This window comes from Cucurbita pepo, chromosome LG18 (genome assembly GCF_002806865.2).
Source record: "Cucurbita pepo subsp. pepo cultivar mu-cu-16 chromosome LG18, ASM280686v2, whole genome shotgun sequence".
Lineage (NCBI taxonomy): Eukaryota > Viridiplantae > Streptophyta > Magnoliopsida > Cucurbitales > Cucurbitaceae > Cucurbita > Cucurbita pepo.
The window spans coordinates 4742280-4761346 of record NC_036655.1 but is presented as its reverse complement, the minus strand read 5'-3'; the positions used below and the strand labels follow the sequence as shown (position 1 = coordinate 4761346).

Below are 19067 nucleotides of genomic sequence, written 5' to 3'. Positions count from 1 at the left end.
GGGGGGGCAGAGGAGGGTGTAAGGCTGTATGTCGCATCACACCACATCTTCTGTTCCTTCACCCAAATTGGAACTGGAATATTGTGAATTCATGATTTTAGTTTTATGATTAAATCAGAGAGAATCCAATTGTGCTAGAATGTTCAGCCATTCCATTTTTCCTTAAGACGACGTTCTTGCACATTTCTACATTTTTTTTACTTTTTTATTGGAGGCTTTCCTACAAATGTCCAGATTTTCTGTTTTTTTGTCAAAGCAAGTACTATCATGTCATTGTTATTGCCACATATATGAACATGCTACCGTTTAGTTTTCACTACATGTAATATAACGCAGAATAAAATTGCATTGCAGTCCTTTTTAGACCTGGGAGAATTGTTGATTTCAACCGATGAAGANTTTTTTTTTTTTTTTTTTTTTTTTTTTTTTTTTTAATTTAAATTTTATTTTATTTTGCAATCAGAATTTCTATATGATCGGTATTTACTTCCTAACTTGTTATTTATTACTGCTCTAATCTAATAATTTCTTTTGGTGTTGAGTGTTACAACAGGCTAGCATTCTCTTAAGAAAGGGAGGTCAAGAGGTACCTACTGAAGTGCTCAACAATCTTGGGGTTCTTCACTTTGAAAGAGAAGAGTTTGAGGTTTGTTTGGTTTGATGTTGGTTATAATTGATTACACAGAAAATTATTCTATGTCAAAGTTATTAAATGCTTCCTCTTCAAGATACTTTCTTACTTCCTATTCTTGTCAGCTTGCTGAGAGAAATTTCAAGGAGGCTTTAGGTGATGGAATTTGGCTAGATTTTTTTGACGGTAAATTGAGATGCACTGCTATTGAAGCAAGTGCGTCTGTTCTTCAATACAAGGACATGGAACTCTTTTATCAACTGGAGAGGGAAGGTCGTTCAATTGTACTGCCATGGAAGAAAGTCACAAGTCTGTTTAACCTGGCTCGATTATTTGAGCAATTGCATAACATTGAAGTTGCAAGTGCACTCTACCGCTTGATTTTATTTAAGGTATGTATTAGTAGCTCTTTGGGGTTCATTATTGCACTTTGCTTTTAACACCTCTTTTATTTGTTACAGTATCCAGACTTTATCGATGCTTACCTGAGGCTTGCATCCATTGCAAAAGCTAGAAATTATGTTCAATTAAGCATTGAATTGGTCCGTTAACTCTTCTGGCACATCTGCTTCTATATTTCTGTCTGGAAATTAATCTTGTATAGTCAATAATGTGTCCCTTCCGTAGGTTAATGATGCTTTGAAGGTAGATGACAAGTGCTCAAATGCCTTATCTATGCTAGCTGAGCTTGAGCTAAAAAATGATGACAGTGTTAGCGCAAAAGAAACTTTCCGGGCTGCAGGTGAAGCAACCAATGGAAAGGATTCGTCTGCGACTCTTTCTCCGGTGGGCTACTTTTTATTGTGCACATTCATTTTAGTTCTTTTTAAATATCACTGTCCTGATGCTAAAAATTGTTTTACTTACGTAAATTTCCAATGTGCCGTCTTTCTCGAAATCATATTTGCTTCACACCTTGTATTGGTTATATAAAAGCATCTAGCATGTAGATGGTGTTTTCAAATTACTTCAAATTTCTTGTTTATGTTGGTTTAATTTAATTTCAGAGCTCATGGTCGGATAAGTTGCTGTCAAAAGTTGATTCAAAGAAGATTGGTGGTCGTGCGGGTGGTGAGAAGTTGTTGAATGAGATAGAAACCATAAGCAACGCTCTTTATCTGACCAAAAATCCGTTGAGGAATTCTAGTTCTGGTGCTAATGCTCGGCAAAGATCTATTGGGAAAACCAATTTGCCTGATCCCAAATCGCAGCCAAAAAGCGGCAATGAAGATCCAACACGTAAGGATAAGAAATCTATCTGGAGTTGGAAGACTTTGAAGGCGTTCTCCCATGTTCGAAACCGCAAGTTTAATTGTTGTTTCTCTCTCCTAGTTCAATCAATCAAGGGGTTACCTTCGGACCTGGATGATTTTAGTCTAAGTGTGTTCTGGAAGAGGCGGGATGGCTTATTGGTAACTCGACCTAAGAAGGTCGTCCAGGGCAAGGTAGAATTCGAAGAGGAGTTGTACTGCACTTGTACAGTACATGGTAGGGGGAATGGACCCCACCATTCTGCAAAGTACGAGGCCAAACATTCTTTAGTCTATGCTTCTGTATATGGTGCTTCTGAGGTTGATTTGGGGAAACATCGGGTTGACTTAACAAGGTTTCTTCCCCTTACATTGGAGGAGTTAGAAGAAGAAAAGAGCTCTGGTAAGTGGGCTACCATTTTTAAATTATCTGGTAAGGCTAAAGGGGCCACAATGAATGTCAGTTTTGGATACACAGTGGTGGGTGATAATTTAACTGCCTCTGGAAATCATATTGGCGATTCCTTAAAGTCGAAGCAGAATAAATATGGTATTGGGAAATCCGAGATGGTGTTCGGTGAATCTGGTGGTAGAAGCAGAATCCAGAATAACAAGAGTTCTCCTGGAAAGACGTATAATGATTCTCTTGTTTCATCCCGACCAGAAGATGATATAAAGGATCTTCATGAGGTTTTACCAGTACCGCAGTTAGAACTTGCCAAGTCGGTAGATGTATTATACAAAAAATTTGATGATGGTAAATTTGATGATGGTGAATTTGATACTTCAGCGGACAGTAACCCCAAGCTGGATGTATGCACTGAATATTCTCATCTAATGAAATCTGAGGATGAAAATACCGATGTTGATTGTGGAACTGAGTTTTCATTTGTAGAACAAGGGATTGAATTGTCATCCATGGAACAGGGGGAGAAAATTGATGCACAGATTGAAGTGTTAGCTGAGGAACAGGTGGAGAAAATTAATGTAAAAGTTGTCGATTCCTCTTCAGTTGGACGCCCTGAAATAGACAATGAATTATTGATGGTTCATGACGAGGGTAGCAGGGTTGACCAACAGAAGGAGAAGCATGATAACTACACCGAGGAGCTTGTTGCGTGTAATAGTTCTTCAAATGATTATGATATTTATACCAAAGAATCGATCCTGAAGGAGTTGGAGTCAGCTTTAAGTTGCGTGTCTGAACTGGAGACAGTAGCATTGGAGTCTCCCGAAGAAGAGCATAACTCAGAGTTCATGTCAAGTGATGAACCAACTGGAACGTGTCTACCCCTTGATTTCGACGATGAGTTTTTGGAAGACGAATGTTTGGAAAGTGATTTCTTACGTATGTTGGGGATTGAGCAAAGTCCATTTGGCTCGAGTTCTGATAACGAGCCAGAGTCTCCAAGAGAGCGGCTGTTACGGCAATTTGAGGATGAAGCCGTAGCTGGTGGTTATTCCTTATTCGATTTTGATATTGAAGATGATAATTATCCAGCATGTGGTCACAATTTTAATGGAAGTTCTGATACATTTTTTGATCTTCCGTCAATTGGCAATGCTAATGAAGCCATTGACTTCACAGAAGATACAGCAGTATGGAGTAAGACGAAGGCAAAGATGTTGGAAGATTTGGAGACTGAGGCTTTGATGCACAAATGGGGATTGAATGAGGAAGTCTTTCAGCAGTCTCCATCCAGCAGCTCTCATGGGTTTGGAAGTCCATCTGATTTTCCTTGTGAAGACCCGTTCGACCTACCTCCTCTCGGAGAAGGATTGGGTCCATTTATCCAGACAAAGAATGGAGGTTTTTTGCGAACTATGAATCCTGCAATTTTCCAGAATGCTAAGAGCGGTGGGAACCTGATTATGCAAGTTTCTTCTCCAGTGGTAGTGCCTGCAGAAATGGGTTCTGGGATAATGGAAATACTACAGCGTCTGGCCTCGGTTGGAATCGAAAAGCTTTCTATGCAAGCAAATAAGTTAATGCCTTTGGAAGATATAACTGGGAAAACAATGCAACAAGTAGCATGGGAAGCTTGTCCCGCTTTGGAGGGTTCTAACAGGTTTGTGGTCTCATTTTCAATAACTTGCCCCCCCCTTTCGGAGATTCTTTCTTATCTTATCTTGTTTTTGCTGTATGTTATCTCTACAATGGAACAGGCAATGTATGCCGCAGAGCAAACCAGTTTTTGAGCGAGATTCATTTGGTAGAAGAAAAGGTTCCATGGGTATTTCATCCAGTTCTAGGCATGAGAAGTTCAGTCCAAACTCTATGCATGGTGAGTCGGAGTCGGAATATGTATCCTTAGAAGATGTTGCTCCACTAGCCTTGGACAAGATTGAAGCTCTTTCACTTGAAGGGCTGAGGATACAGTCAGGAATGTCAGAGGACGAGGCACCTTCGAACATCAGTGCACAACCGATAGGAGAATTTTCAGCTCTCCGTGGCAAGGGAATCGACATTAGTGGATCGCTTGGACTGGAGGGAACTGCTGGATTGCAGTTGTTGGACATAAAAGACAATGGTGATGATGTTGACGGATTAATGGGTCTCTCTCTCTCTCTTGATGAATGGATGAGATTGGATTCTGGTGAACTTGATGATGAAGAAATCATCAGTGAACATACTTCCAAAATACTCGCTGCTCATCACGCAAATTCCTTGGACTTCATTCGTGGTGGCACGAAAGGAGACAGAAGGCGAGGAAAGAGTTCGAGCCGAAAGTGTGGTTTACTAGGCAACAACTTCACCGTGGCACTCATGGTGCAACTCCGGGATCCATCGAGAAACTACGAACCAGTTGGTGCTCCAATGCTTTCTCTTATCCAAGTGGAGAGAGTGTTCATCCCACCAAAACCAAAGATATACAGCACAGTTTCAGAGATACGAATCAACTACGACGAGGACGATCTCGAGTCGGTTACAAGAGTAGAGAAAAAGGAAGAAGAACAAGAGGAGAAAGACATTCCTCAGTTCAGAATCACAGAAGTTCACGTTGTAGGTATCAAAAGTGAGCCGAATAAGAGACTATGGGGCAGCTCTACCTCCAGCCAACAAAAATCTGGTTCACGCTGGCTGATCGCCAATGGCATGGGAAAGAGCAAGAACCATCCATCTCTGAAGACAAAGGCTGCTGCTGCTGCTGCTGCTGCTTCCAAGCCATTGGCTGCTCCAGAACCAAAGAAGGTGCAGCAGCCTGCAGGGGACAAAGGTAAAGAATCGTTATGGAGCATCTCATCTGGGGCTATGTGGAAGGCCTTCTCGGCACTGAATCCACACGCACGGAACCCAAATGTGATATTCCCTAAAGAAGATTCGAGGTTAAGGTGAGTGGTGGTGGACGTATTATTGCTTTGCTTGCAATTGGGCTGTTCAATGTACAAATATTAGGCACACCCTCCATGTTTTTTGAGGTAACCCATCAGTTCTAAAGGAACTAAAAGAAGAATCTGTATTGTATAAATATATACACAAATTACAAGGTTGAGTGATTTTCTTTTATGATCTTACATTTTTTTTTGGATATATTCGCATTTGAATGTAAAGTATATAAGCTACCATTCATTGTATAGGTTGATTATCACTTAAATCTGTAGTTCTCTTGTTAGGTTCAACCCTCCAAGTTTGATATATGAGTATAAGAATTTAAAAGGGTAAAAAAATCTCCATCAAAACATTTATTCTGAAACATTTTAATCATTTTTTTAAATTAATCTTTTTGCGGTCTCCGAGAAGTGTGATGTCCCACCTTAGTTGGGGGAGGAGAACAAAACACCATAGAGGTGTGGAAACCTTATCGGCTGTTAGCGGTGGGAATACGAAAGGGAAAGCCCAAAAAGGACAGAGTACGAAAGGGAAAGCCCAAAGAGGACAAAGGGAAAGCCCAGCCCAAAGAGAACCTTATCGGCTGTTAGCGGTGGGAATACGAAAGGGAAAGCCCAAAGAGGACAAAGGGAAAGCCCAGCCCAAAGAGGACAAAGGGAAAACCCAAAAAGTACGAAAGGGAATGCCCCAAGAGGACAAAGGGAAAGCCCAAAAAGTACGAAAGAGAATGCCCAAAGAGGACAAAGGGACAAAGGGAAAGCCCAGCCCAAAGAGAACCTTATCGGCTGTTAGCGGTGGGAATACGAAAGGGAAAGCCCAAAGAGGACAAAGGGAAAGCCCAGCCCAAAGAGGACAAAGGGAAAACCCAAAAAGTACGAAAGGGAATGCCCCAAGAGGACAAAGGGAAAGCCCAAAAAGTACGAAAGAGAATGCCCAAAGAGGACAAAGGGACAAAGGGAAAGCCCAGCCCAAAGAGAACCTTATCGGCTGTTAGCGGTGGGAATACGAAAGGGAAAGCCCAAAGAGGACAAAGGGAAAGCCCAGCCCAAAGAGGACAAAGGGAAAACCCAAAAAGTACGAAAGGGAATGCCCCAAGAGGACAAAGGGAAAGCCCAAAAAGTACGAAAGGGAATGCCCAAAGAGGACAAAGGGAAAGAGGACTTGGACAAAGGGAAAACCCAAAAAGTACGAAAGGGAATGCACAAACGGAAAGCGCAAAGAGGACAAAGGGAAAACCCAAAAAGGACAATAGGGAAAGCCCAAAGAGGACAAAGGGAAAACCAAAAAAGGACAATGTCTGTTAGCGGTGGAAAACCCGAAAGGGAAAGTCCTAAAGGACAATATCTGTTAGCGGTGGATCTGGGTTTTACAAGAAATCTAAAATATTTCGAGAATATCATTAATATGGGCTACATGGAGCCTCAACGGTGGATCTGGGTTGTTAAAAGAAGTCTAAAAATATTTCGAGAATATCATTAATACATGGGCTACATGGAGCCTCAAGTAGTTTATTCGATAAATTGATAAGTCGGACATTCTTGGTCTACCAAGCGAAACCGGTGGTTTCTTAGTCACGACCAGCTAAAGTTAAAGTTTCATCAAAGAGCGTTTCTACGGGGTAGAATCTTCCAAAAGAGATACTTTCCTATCCGAAGGAAAAATTGTATACGGACTCGAACCGTAGACCTTCTCGGTAAAACAGATCAAACTTATTATTATCAAAATGATTTGAACTGTTTCAAAGACCCAACATGCATTTTTTTGCATTGGGCTCTTTCATTAACTGCTATAAATAATAAGCAAGTTAGTCTACCATATTTTTTCTTGACAGAAAGAAAAAGAGATGGTTCCATGTGCTCTGATTCATTATTTTGATTCGAATCTAGGAGCACTACCAAAGTGTTTCAAAGAAGGGTTATCCTGACGTAGGTCTGCTTCTGACCTAGATCAACTTAAGTTAAATGGAATCTCTATCGTCCTGCTTCTGCTTAAAGCATAAAATATGAAACTTCATACACCTTAAAGTTGTTCATAAGATAGGACGAAAGATAATTTTGTTTGAGGTCCTGATACTCATTATGCCTAGCATTGAATAGACTNATAATTAGAATGTATATAACCTAAAATCAGTACAAATAAATATGTTGTATTTGCTAAAATCATTAATTAATTAATTACTTAATAATAATAAGTTAAATTTATTCAATTAAATAATATAGTAAAATTGTAAGTGTATTTAGTTTTTTTTTTTTTATTTATTATAAATTATTATAGTTAAAACTTTTAATTAAAAATGATAATTAAACCCATTTAATTTATATAAATTCTTTGAATTAATTATACAAAATAATTGAAAATGTTAATTATTTTTTAATAAAATTATTAACATTTGTAAAAATAAAATTAATGGTTAATAAATATTAAATTAACATAATTATTTATTCAGCAATAAATTAATAATAATTTAATTCTTGGGTTAAGTGAGCTTATAATAATAATAATAAAAGCACCAAAATACCGACGTGCCCTGTGAATCAATTTTCAGTGAAGAGAACAGAGTTCGAAACAGAGACTCGACTTTTTCCGGCGAACAATTGTTGGGTATTCTTCCCCGCCTCCGCTCGCCCTGCTTTGGCGCTTCCAGGGAAAAGCATGGCTTGTGTGTACATACCGGTGCAGAACTCGGAGGAGGAGGTCAGGGTAGTTCTCGATCAACTCCCTAGGGACGCTTCCGACATTCTCGACATACTCAAGGCCGAGCAAGCTCCGTTGGATCTCTGGCTAATCATCGCGGTTCGTTCTACTAGCTATATTGAAATGCGATATGCTTTATTTCTCGATTTCAGCTCACTTCCATCGCTCATCTTGTGACGCCTAATCCTGTTGTATGAATTGGCTTTTTTCTGTTCGGAATATCCAATTTCGAACTTTTTGAGTGATATGCTTAATGCGTAAAGTTGATGCAGTGTTGTGCTTGTATATTGCTAATTATTACCTGGCGTGCGTGCGTGTTGTTTTTCTTTTTTTTGTGGAGATTTTAATGTAGCGAGCTCTTTTTAAGTTGTTGATTATGAGAGTGGAACTGAAACCATCTTGTTTTTAACTTCAATTTGGTTAAGGATGACAAAATTTGATTGATGAGTGCTTTGGATTTACATTTGAGTATCTGCAAATTAGATTGTCATAAGTTTACTTCACATACCTCCTGTGCAAACTAGCTTGTGATTGTATAATAGAGGGCTTAGCGGAAATAAGTTCAATCCATGGTGGCCACCTTTCTAGCATTTAGTATCCTACAGGTTTTTTTGGCATCCTAATGTTGAAAGGTTAGTGGGATGTCCCGTGAGGTTAGGTGAGGTGTGTGCAAGCTGGTCGGAACACTCACANTTGTCCAGTCTCTCTGGCTTCATTGGTTTTACCTTTGGCTTATCCTTGGCTTGGAATAATGATGGTTGCGCTATTATTGAGGAGGTGCTTCTTAGGTCGCCTTTTCGGGAGGAAGGAATTTCTTTGTGGTAAGCTAGTTTTTTTTATGTATTTTTTGAGGAGTTTGGCTCAAGAGAAACAATAAGATTCTTAGAGAGGTGGAGAGGTCATGTGTCGAGGTTTCGGAGGTGGTGAGATTTAATGCCTCCTTATGGGCGTCTGTCACTAGGCCTTTTTGTAAACGTGATCCTAGTTTGATTTTATTGGATCAAAAACCCTTTAGGTAGTTTGCTGAGGTCTCCTTTTTTTGGGCTGTTTTTTTTGTGCCCTTGTACATTCTTTCATTTCTTTCCATGAAAGCTTGGTTCCTTACAAAAAAGAAAAGAAGAAAAAAAGAAAAAAAGAAAAAAAAGAAAAAAAAGAAGATTACTTGAACCTACAGCCTAAACGACATTATACATTGTATATTTTCAGTTTTCTTTTTCATTCCACCAACTACCAATTTCTTCTTCTCTTGAGATTACTTATTGGCTTCAATCTCATATTTATTTAGGATTGGATTCTTTTTCCCCGTTTAATATATTAAATTGCTGTCAATATCTTGGATTTTAAATACATTTAATTTTAGCTTAAAGCTAATTTCCATCATTTTCTTCTATCTATATTGTGTGCTGTCCCGATGATGATGGGCTATAATGAGCAAATTGCTACTTCGAGATCAATTATAACTTGACTATCAAACTTAGAAGTTCATGCCTTTTGTGACAAACTATTCGTTTTGATCGTGCTATTATCTGAGTATATATTTCTTGAGGTTGCTCTCATCATGTATTACATCCGTGTCTGAGTTTTGATGTAATATTTCGTTGACACTTTCCAGAGGGAATACTTCAAGCAAGGAAAATTGGAACAATTCCGTCAAATTCTGGAAGAAGGGTCTAGCCCAGGTATTGGCTTCTTTTCAAATGTTGGAATTTTGGTTATTTATTATTACTTTTTTTTTACTTTGCATAAATATAGTACCTTAATCAGTTGATGCTACTTGACAGAATGTGCAAGCTCACAACCGATATAATCTTCTAATCTTAACTCGCCTTTTGTAAATTTTTTATTGTTGCAGAAATTGATGAGTACTATGCTGATGTTAGATATGAAAGAATCGCAATCTTAAATGCCTTGGGTGCATACTACAGCTATCTGGGAAAAATTGAGACAAAACAACGAGAAAAAGAAGAACATTTCATTTTGGCTACACAATATTACAACAAAGCATCAAGAATTGACATGCATGAGCCTTCAACTTGGGTTGGAAAAGGTTAAATTTTCTAGTCAAAACTTTTATTTTAAGTTTAATTTTATGTTATGGCATTAACATAACACGTGTTGATTTTTTGCTATTTGTTTTAAACTGCTTATGAACTTCGTTTGATTACGTCTTCTCGATTATTCTTTGAAGCTTGCTTGGAACTGAAACGCCTCAAATGTTCACAGGTCAGCTTTTATTGACCAAAGGGGAAGTAGAACAGGCGTTTGCTGCATTCAAGATTGTTTTAGATGGAGATCGTGACAATGTTCCTGCTCTTCTAGGTCAGGTATGAGCAAAATCTTTCACCTGACTCATCAGTTAACTGATTTTTGGTAACTCTAGATCATGGAAAATATGGTGCCATCTAGAAGATGATAACCTTTTTGATCCTTCGTTATCAATTTATTCTTTGGTACTCGATTTTGGAGTGCCTTTTTCTCAATGATTATTTTATTTTATTTCAATGTACTTTTATATACATCTGCATGAGGATATATAACAGTTGAATGTTAATTGAATACGGAAGGCATCTGTCTGATACTTTCTTATAAAAAAAAGGTTGATTGCCTGAAAATATGCTGTACTAGATCTTTTGCACAGTTTCAAAGTTCTCATTGAATTTATCTATTCTGTCTGATGTACCTGATGGACTATGTGCCTCACCCTGGTCTTAGCAATGAGATGTAGAATTATTATTGTTACTTCATATTTAACTTGTTACTTATTTGAGGTCTGATCCAATTCTTACAACTAGACTGAAGGAGTATGTGTTGGTTGATCCACTCTGGCCGCCTTAACATCTTTGGCATATATGCAGGCATGTGTTGAATTCAACCGTGGGCATTATTCTGAATCATTAGAGCTGTATAAGGTTAGTTGGCTTCACATCCATGCACAATAAGTGATTTGAATCCCGCCTTGTAATCTTTTATGCTGAGTGGGGGCCAACTTGCCCTCTTCCTTGATTACTTAAGTTCATTGGAAGATACAATTATCTCAAGCTAATTTGGTGATTCCTTTGGTGTTGTAACATGAATTTGCAAACAGAGGGCCTTGCAAGTTTATCCTGATTGCCCTGCTGCTGTAAGACTTGGCATAGGCCTCTGCCGCTATCAATTGAAACAATACGGAAAGGCTCAGCAAGCATTTGAGAGAGTTTTGCAGGCTAGTGTTATTAATTTTTTCAATTATTCATTAACCTCATGTGAACTTCCCAGTTTCATGATGACGTTCGCTTAATATTTCTTAATTTTATACTTCTAGTTGGATCCAGAAAATGTCGAGGCACTTGTTGCTCTAGCAATCATTGATCTGAACACGAATGAAGGTAGATTTCATTATGGCTTCCTTTCCTTCTCCGGGCAATTATTTTTTCTAGTTCATATTTTACCGTACATTCGAGTAATTCAATTGTGGTGCCTATTCTCACCATGGCAGCTGGTCGAATTAGAAATGGGATGGAAAAGATGCAGAAGGCATTTGAAATATACCCTTTTTGTGCAATGGCTCTGAATTACTTGGCAAATCACTTTTTCTTTACCGGTCAACACTTTTTGGTGGAGCAATTGACTGAAACTGCACTTGCCATTACTAACCATGGACCTACAAAGTCTCATTCTTTTTATAATCTTGCTCGATCTTACCATAGCAAGGTATGGTAGCCTTTTTGATCCCATAACGTTAAGAAGTGGAGGAGAAGATTATTGTACTGATGGTAGAATGTCTATAGGGAGACTACGAGAAAGCTGGCTTGTACTACATGGCATCTGCAAAGGAAGCTAATAAACCCCGTGAGTTTGTATTTCCTTATCATGGTAAGTTTGTTTCCCCATTTTTTCTTTCTGGTTTTACCCTGTTTATGATTTATTTTCTTTATGGATATGTTAGGATAGTTCGAGTTTGGTTAACAAATTCCCTATTCTGTTTATTGATGTTACCATGGTGATTTGGGGTTAAATTTTATATTTATTAAACTTTGTTTATTTGGTATAGGTTTGGGTCAGGTTCAACTGAAGATGGGAGATTTTAGAAGTGCTCTATCAAACTTTGAGAAGGTTTTGGAGGTTTATCCCGACAACTGTGAGACATTGAAAGTGAGCGAATTGAAACTAAAAGATATTTAGATTCCTGTTTCAGTTACTTGTATGCCTTGGGTTTTTGTATTTCTAGCCTTCATTATTTTTTGTCTCATTAGTTGAGTTTCTGGTTTTGATATAGGTACTTGGTCATATTTATGTTCAGCTTGGACAGGCTGAGAAGGCCCAGGAGTATTTAAGGAAAGCTACAAAAATTGATCCACGTGATGCACAGGTAGACCGGTTGGGGGAATTAGGAGGCTTTATAGTGTCTTGATGTTGCAAGTTGGCATCTCCAACTCTTAATGTTGGATGTGTTCTGGATTGTGCCTGGGTACTAAAGCCTAATATATCAATATTAATCTGCATAGCTGCAAACCTTAAGACGCTAATTGTTCCCTCAACACATACCTTCAGTGCTTTGGCATCGACGAATTGTTTCTTTCATAAGCTTCTGTGGAGTTTCGTAGTTGATCATATTATTTGACTAATGGACATGAGAATCCGTCTTCTTGAAAGCATTCGTAAGAATTGCCTTTGTAACTAATGAGTGTTCTATAAGCTATCAGCAGAAAAATGGTGGCAATAAAACAATTGGCTCCAAATGACATTAAGCCTGGTGCACGTTCAAGATTAAAATTTGAACTTCCTGACGATTTTACTTTATTTTTTATACTTCTATAATTTNGGGGGGCGGGGGTGTAAGGCTGTATGTCACATCACCCACACACATTTTCCGTTTTTTTTTTCTGTTCACTTTCTTCTCCAAAATTGGAACTGGGATATTCTTGATTTTAAATCTTGGATTATATCAGCGAGAATCCAATTGTGCTAGAACGATTAGCTCTCCATTTTCCTTAAGATGATGTTCTTGCAAATTTCTACATATTGTTCTACTTTTTATTGGAGGCTATCCGGCAAACATCTAGATCTTGTGCTTTTTCTGTCGAAGCAAGTACTATTACGTTTTTGTTATTGCCACGTATATGGACATGCTACCGTTTAGTTATCACTACATGTAATGTAAAGCAGAATTAATTGAATTGCAGGCTTTTTTAGATCTGGGAGAATTGTTGATTTCAACTGATGAAGGTGCTGCTTTGGATGCCTTCAAAACTGTAGGGACTTTTTTTTATAATTTTTTATTTTGCAATTAGATTCTCTATATGATCGGCATTTACTTCTTAACTTGTTATTTCTTATTGCCCTAATCTAATAATTTGTTTTGGTGTTGAGTGTTATAACAGGCTAGCATTCTATTAAGAAAGGAAGGTCAAGAAGTACCTACTGAAGTGCTCAACAATCTGGGGGTTCTTCACTTTGAAAGAGAAGAGTTTGAGGTTTGTTTGGTTTGATGTTGATTTTATAGTTGATTACATTGAAAATTATTCTATGTCAAGTTATCAAATGCTCCCTCTTCGATTTAATTTCTTTCTTCCTATTCTTGTCAGCTTGCTGAGCGAATTTTCAAGGAGGCTTTAGGTGATGGAATTTGGCTAGATTTTATTGACGGTAAATTGAGATGGCCTGCTATTGAAGCAAGTGCGTCTGTTCTTCAATACAAGGACATGGAATTCTTTTATCAACTGGAGAGGGAAGGTCGTTCAGTCGTACTACCATGGAAAAAAGTCACAAGTCTATTTAACCTGGCTCGATTGTTAGAGCAATTGCATAAAATTGAAGTTGCAAGTGTACTTTACCGCTTGATTTTGTTTAAGGTATATGTTAGTACTTTGTTAGTAGCTCTTTGGGGTTCATTATTGCACTTTGCTTTTAACACCTCCTTTCTTTGCTACAGTATCCAGACTATGTAGATGCTTACCTGAGGCTTGCATCCATTGCAAAAGCTAGAAATTATGTTCAATTAAGCATTGAATTGGTCCGTCAACTCTTCTGGCACATCTGCTTCTATTTCTGACTGGAAATTAATCTTGTATTGTCAATAACGTGTTCCTTTCATAGGTTAATGATGCTCTGAAGGTGAATGACAAGTGCTCAAATGCCCTTTCTATGCTAGGCGAGCTTGAGTTAAAAAATGATGACTGGGTCAGGGCAAAAGAAACTTTCCGGGCTGCAGGTGAAGCCACCGATGGAAAGGATTCTTATGCGACTCTTTCTCTGGTGGGCTACTTTTCATTGTGCACATTAATTTTAGTTCTTGTCAAATATCACGATCCTGATTCTAAAGAATGTATTGCTTCCAAAATTTCCAATGTGCCGTGTTTCTAGAAATCATATCTGCATCACACCTTGTATTGGTTACCTAAAGCATCTGGAATATAGTTGGTGTTTTCAAATTACTTTTCACCATTGTCAGCTTTATTTCCCATTGACACATCTTTTTTATTTTCTTTATTTTTTATTTTCTTTATTTTTTATTTTAACGTTGGCCAGGGGAACTGGAACTACTTTGCTGCACTTCGAAATGAGAAAAGAAATCCCAAGTTGGAAGCTACTCATTTGGAAAAATCCAAGGAACTATATACAAGGGTATGTTTTCAGTTTTGTATCTTCTCTTCTCTCCTCTGTCTGGCTCTTTTGTCAATGAGGTCCTGAGATTCTTCAAAATCCGCACATTCTCAAATGTTTACGATGGCATTCTGTTTACATTTAAACAACTTTGATCTATCAAAGTTGATAGAGTGAAGTTCACGCATCTTATTTCATATACTACAAATTTTCTGATTAAAAGACACATTTATTGCACTTGTTTAAATGGATGACGATGAATGTATTACTTTTTATTAAAAGAGTATGTGCGACAGTATGTAACAAAGTTTTTTAAGCATGTTCTTTACCGTACATGAGTTTTTTAATGCCTTAGTTTGAACGGATAAAGAAGTGCAAATATTTTGAACTAATGTTGAATATTCAATAGGCATCTCGTATTTCCTCAATATTCTGTTTCTCCTCATTGTTAATTGTGATTACTTTCTTTAATCTTGCAGTTTTAATGGTTTTTATTCATTCTTTAATTGAGCAGGTTCTGGTACAACATCCTGCTAATTTGTATGCTGCAAATGGAGCTGCGGTAATCTTGGCTGAGAAAGGTCAATTTGATGTTTCAAAGGATATTTTTACACAAGTGAGAGCTTGTATTATTACTTCAATCTAGAACCTTTTAGAACCTCTTTGTTGTAAAATTAAGGCCATTAGACGTTTTGCTAACTTTTCAGTTGTTGTAGGTTCAAGAAGCTGCAAGTGGGAACATTTTTGTCCAGATGCCAGATGTGTGGATCAATTTGGCACACGTCTATTTTGCTCAAGGAAATTTTTCATTGGCTGTTAAAATGGTACATATTTATATCTTGTTCACAGTTGAATTGTAGGTCTCCTCTTATTAACAAAAAGTTATTGCCGTTATTGCATCCATGAATTAATGCCAAATGTTATCTTGCAGTATCAAAATTGCTTGCGGAAGTTTTATTACAATACAGATTATCAAATTCTTCTATATCTATCTCGTACATATTATGAAGCTGAACAGTGGCAAGACTGCAAAAAGACCCTACTGAGAGCTATCCACTTGGCACCTTCAAATTACACTTTAAGATTTGATGCTGGTGTAGCAATGCAGAAGTTTTCAGCTTCAACACTACAAAAGACGAAAAGGACTGCAGATGAGGTGGTTTCTCTATACTTTTGGCTTATATATTTATTGCTGTTGTGTATCTGTGGATAAATTTCTTCATCTCGATAAGATAATCTGAATTCGTTAATAAGTTAGCCTGGAAATATGCTCATCATTTCCTCAAGTTTTTGCATCATTAGTAAATTAATACCGTTGTGATGAAAAAAAAAATAAAAATAAAAATAAAACATATGTTCCAAGATGATCTAATGGAGTTAGTCCCTTATTATTTTTATTAATGATTCTTCTCTTCTTTTTCCCTTTTTTGGACCTGGAAAGGACAGTCCAGAAACATTTTCTTTCATACGACATGAGAAAATATTTCATCAATGCCAAGAAAGGTTAACACGGGGGTCAAGATATCTTACTAGCTTTATTAGAAGACTTATGAGAGAAAGAAGCACCACCGAGTAACTGGAAGTAATAAAACAATATTTAAAAATGTTAATAACTGAACTAAACATGAACACTTAACAAAACTATATATGAATAAGTGGACCATTTTTGGTTTTCATGAGAAAACCTGTGATTCGTTTAGAATTATGCCGTGGTTTTTTTTATGGGGCTTCGGCCTGTAATGGGTTATCGGCTGTGACCTGACAGAGCTGTGATAAGAATTCTTGTAAACCACCATCGGCGGGCTTTTAATTTCATTTATTAGTGAAATATCAATCTCAAATGATGCCATATTATTCACCGAGTTTGTGATGACCGATCCATCCAGTATCTTCTCCATTTTGTTGGTTCTTTTGAGTTGATTTCTGAGCCCAATATAAGCCTACACAATTAGTGATAATTGGCATAAAGGTGGAACCAGCCACTATTGAAATTTGGATGCAAAATGGGAGCTCAACCAACTATCTACAACAATGAAAAAAAAAAAGAAAACTTATATAAGTTACAACTTATGTTCCTCCAATATCTGCCTCAATCTTTGACCCCACATCTCCTCCCCTTTTGATTAGCTGTTGCATTAATTCTTATTTTTTTGCCTCAATTGGAATAATGTATTAGGTGCGTTCAACAGTAGCGGAGCTGGAAAATGCTGTTCGTGTTTTTAGTCAGTTGTCTGCTGCTTCCAACCTCCACTTTCATGGCTTTGATGAGAAGAAGATTGATACTCATGTTGGTTACTGCAAGCACTTACTAGAGGCTGCAGGAGTTCACCTCAAGGCAGCAGAACATGAAGCGCAGCAGGTCCGTCAAAGACAAGAACTAGCACGTCAAGTTGCATTGGCGGAGGATGCCCGTCGTAAGGCAGATGAGCAGAGGAAATTTCAAGTACGAGTTGTTTTATTTCATTAGTTGTACCTATCCCTTTTTTGAAGGGAAAAAAAAAAACATTTATTTATTGTGAATGATGAGTTCTTGTCTGATATTATTTGCTAAAACAGTTGGAGAGGAGAAAGCTGGAAGATGAGGAAAGACGGATGATGCAACAGGAGCAGCATTTTAAACGTGTGAAGGTAATTATTTTGAATTATATTGTTTCTTTGAGTATTTGATTTTTATTGTTACAGGACTTCAGAACGTATGTGAAGAGAAAAGAAAGGGAAAGTTGAAGCGTTTGACATTTTCTATGGACTAATATTTTAGATAAATTCCTTTTAGAGTAGGGATATATGGCTGAGTTTGCATATATGCACTTCAGTAGTATTCGGTAATGCTACGGTTTCTGTCAAAACAAGTAGATGGGATATTCTGTTGCATGTTATTTAGATGGCTATTTTAATCTCCAGTGCTTTTATTTCAAATGATGTTTTTCCTTCTTGGACGATTAAGATATTTAACTGGAGATTCACAGCTTAAAAGTAGCTCATCTAAACTTTCTCCAGGAGCAATGGAAGAGCACCACACCTGCTAAACGAAGAGAAAGGTCAGAGATTGATGATGATGAAGCTGGTGATAGTGAGAAGAGGAGAAGGAAGGGTGGAAAGAGGAGAAAGAAAGACCGGAAGGGGAAATCACATTATGAGACAGAAGAGGCCGACAATGATATGATGGATGACCAAGAACTAGACAATGAAGATAATAACATAAGTTATAGGGAGTCCCGGAGCCAAATGAATTATCAGGACGATGATTTGGAAGGGAATGATCAGGATGCCCTTGCAGAAGCTGGGCTTGAAGATTCTGATGCCGAGGATGAAGCGGTAATACCTATTTACTACCCCTTGATTTTAGCTTTTGAGAAAATATTGGCATCTCGAATCTGAACTCAATTTGATTCTTTTGATACTGCCTCTTGCTATTGCACCTAATTTGCTATAAATTATTGCATCTAGGTTTGAGCAACAATATTGTTCTTATAAATAAAAAAGTTTTTATATATCTTTTCTTGTTTCTTCGTAATCATGTTTAGATTCAATTTGCTTAATTTGCCCGTCCTTTCTAAAACTCCTATTGGTCCTGATTAGTTGGTATGTGTAACTTGGTTATTTTTTTGGGTTTTGAAATTGCAGGGTGTACCTTCATCCAATGCAGCCCGACGAAGGGCCACATGGTCGGAATCTGAAGACGATGAGCCTATGAATATGCAACGAGAATCCCGACTTCAAAGAGAAAACTCCGCAGGGCTAGAGGGTAGTGATGGAGAAATCAGATGATTGATCCCAATAAGATGCCTTCCTTGACTCTCAAGCTTGGTTCAGAGTTTAATAGATATCCCAATGGGGTCCTACCATCTGCCCTTAAAGTCGAGGTGAAAGGCAGCAGATTGATGAATTATTACAACTACATTGACCGCATCTGCTGCCCAGCGTCCGAAGGCATCAATGTCTTGATTGAACTTTTTGTGATATTACGGCCAAAATAAAGTAAATTTCGACATATCTTTCTCTTTCTCAACGTAGTGAAATTTGTTCTGTATTTATATGGTAAGTGGTTTTCATAAGAACTGAAAATTAGTGAGACGGACAGATGAATTGCATTCGGGACTAACACAGGAGTAGAGTAATGATGTTGTATTTCTTGTTTATTATGTAACTTTTAGCGTTGGATTAATTAGTAGAAGGAAAGATCGATTTTGTTTTTCTGCAACAGTTTGTTTCGAAACTTGCCTTGCCTTGCCTTGCCTTGCCTCCCCACTTGGTCTTTATTTATTGCTAATAAATGCAACTGAAGCCTTCAGGGAAGCGTTGTTTTATTTGCCGACAACACCAACTCTGCTGCCACTCTGAATTTTCATTACATCGACGTCAGGTTAGTGGAAGAATTGATATGCATTGTTTACTTTTCCTTGCAATGTTTTACAATTATATTTTGTTTAAATATGGTAACGTTCCTATTTGTATGTTAACAACTGATGATGCACAGTGAAACTACTGACATTGAAAGTTGCAACTGTTAACATTTTGTGTTCATTTTTCCTCATTCTAGCCTGCAGATTGCCTTTTTTTTTTTCCCGAACTTTATTCA

General features: G+C 37.7%; 2 protein-coding genes across 3 annotated transcripts in view; both read left to right on the top strand.

The window, feature by feature from the left end:
* LOC111780093 (protein PLASTID MOVEMENT IMPAIRED 1-RELATED 1-like) overlaps positions 1 to 5407 on the top strand; it is a 10615-nt gene extending 5208 nt beyond the window's left edge. The window contains exons 12-18 of the mRNA XM_023660373.1: positions 355 to 417; positions 548 to 646; positions 757 to 1023; positions 1093 to 1173; positions 1259 to 1417; positions 1639 to 3950; positions 4048 to 5407. Coding sequence (XP_023516141.1) covers positions 355 to 417; positions 548 to 646; positions 757 to 1023; positions 1093 to 1173; positions 1259 to 1417; positions 1639 to 3950; positions 4048 to 5218 — 4152 coding nt within the window. The 3' untranslated portion in view covers positions 5219 to 5407. The remainder of the gene's footprint in view (positions 1 to 354; positions 418 to 547; positions 647 to 756; positions 1024 to 1092; positions 1174 to 1258; positions 1418 to 1638; positions 3951 to 4047) is intronic.
* Positions 5408 to 7715: 2308 nt separating this feature from the next.
* On the top strand, positions 7716 to 18689 carry LOC111780091 (protein CTR9 homolog). Of its 2 annotated transcripts, XM_023660369.1 has the most exons (24): positions 7716 to 8005; positions 9519 to 9585; positions 9759 to 9953; positions 10130 to 10230; positions 10762 to 10815; positions 10992 to 11108; positions 11208 to 11271; positions 11382 to 11596; positions 11674 to 11758; positions 11937 to 12037; positions 12162 to 12254; positions 13069 to 13137; positions 13267 to 13359; positions 13471 to 13737; positions 13818 to 13898; positions 13982 to 14140; positions 14414 to 14509; positions 15003 to 15104; positions 15205 to 15312; positions 15420 to 15644; positions 16665 to 16931; positions 17045 to 17116; positions 17486 to 17803; positions 18113 to 18689. In XM_023660369.1, the coding sequence occupies exons 1-24, from the start codon at positions 7865 to 7867 to the stop codon at positions 18254 to 18256; spliced, it is 3234 nt and encodes a 1077-aa protein (XP_023516137.1). In that variant the 5' UTR covers positions 7716 to 7864; the 3' UTR covers positions 18257 to 18689. The 2 variants fall into 2 exon arrangements, with proteins under 2 accessions (XP_023516137.1, XP_023516138.1); XM_023660370.1 differs by lacking the exons at positions 7716 to 8005; positions 9519 to 9585 and having other exon boundaries at positions 9863 to 9953; positions 10095 to 10230.
* Positions 18690 to 19067: the final 378 nt, after the last annotated feature.

Coding starts and splice junctions, on each gene's coding strand:
- LOC111780091 (XM_023660369.1), top strand. CDS start 7,865: ATGGCTTGTGTGTACATACCGGTGCAGAACTCGGAGGAGGAGGTCAGG. Junction 13,899..13,981: donor TTCAATTAAGCATTGAATTG/GTCCGTCAACTC, acceptor TTCCTTTCATAG/GTTAATGATGCTCTGAAGGT. Junction 16,932..17,044: donor ATGAGCAGAGGAAATTTCAA/GTACGAGTTGTT, acceptor TTGCTAAAACAG/TTGGAGAGGAGAAAGCTGGA.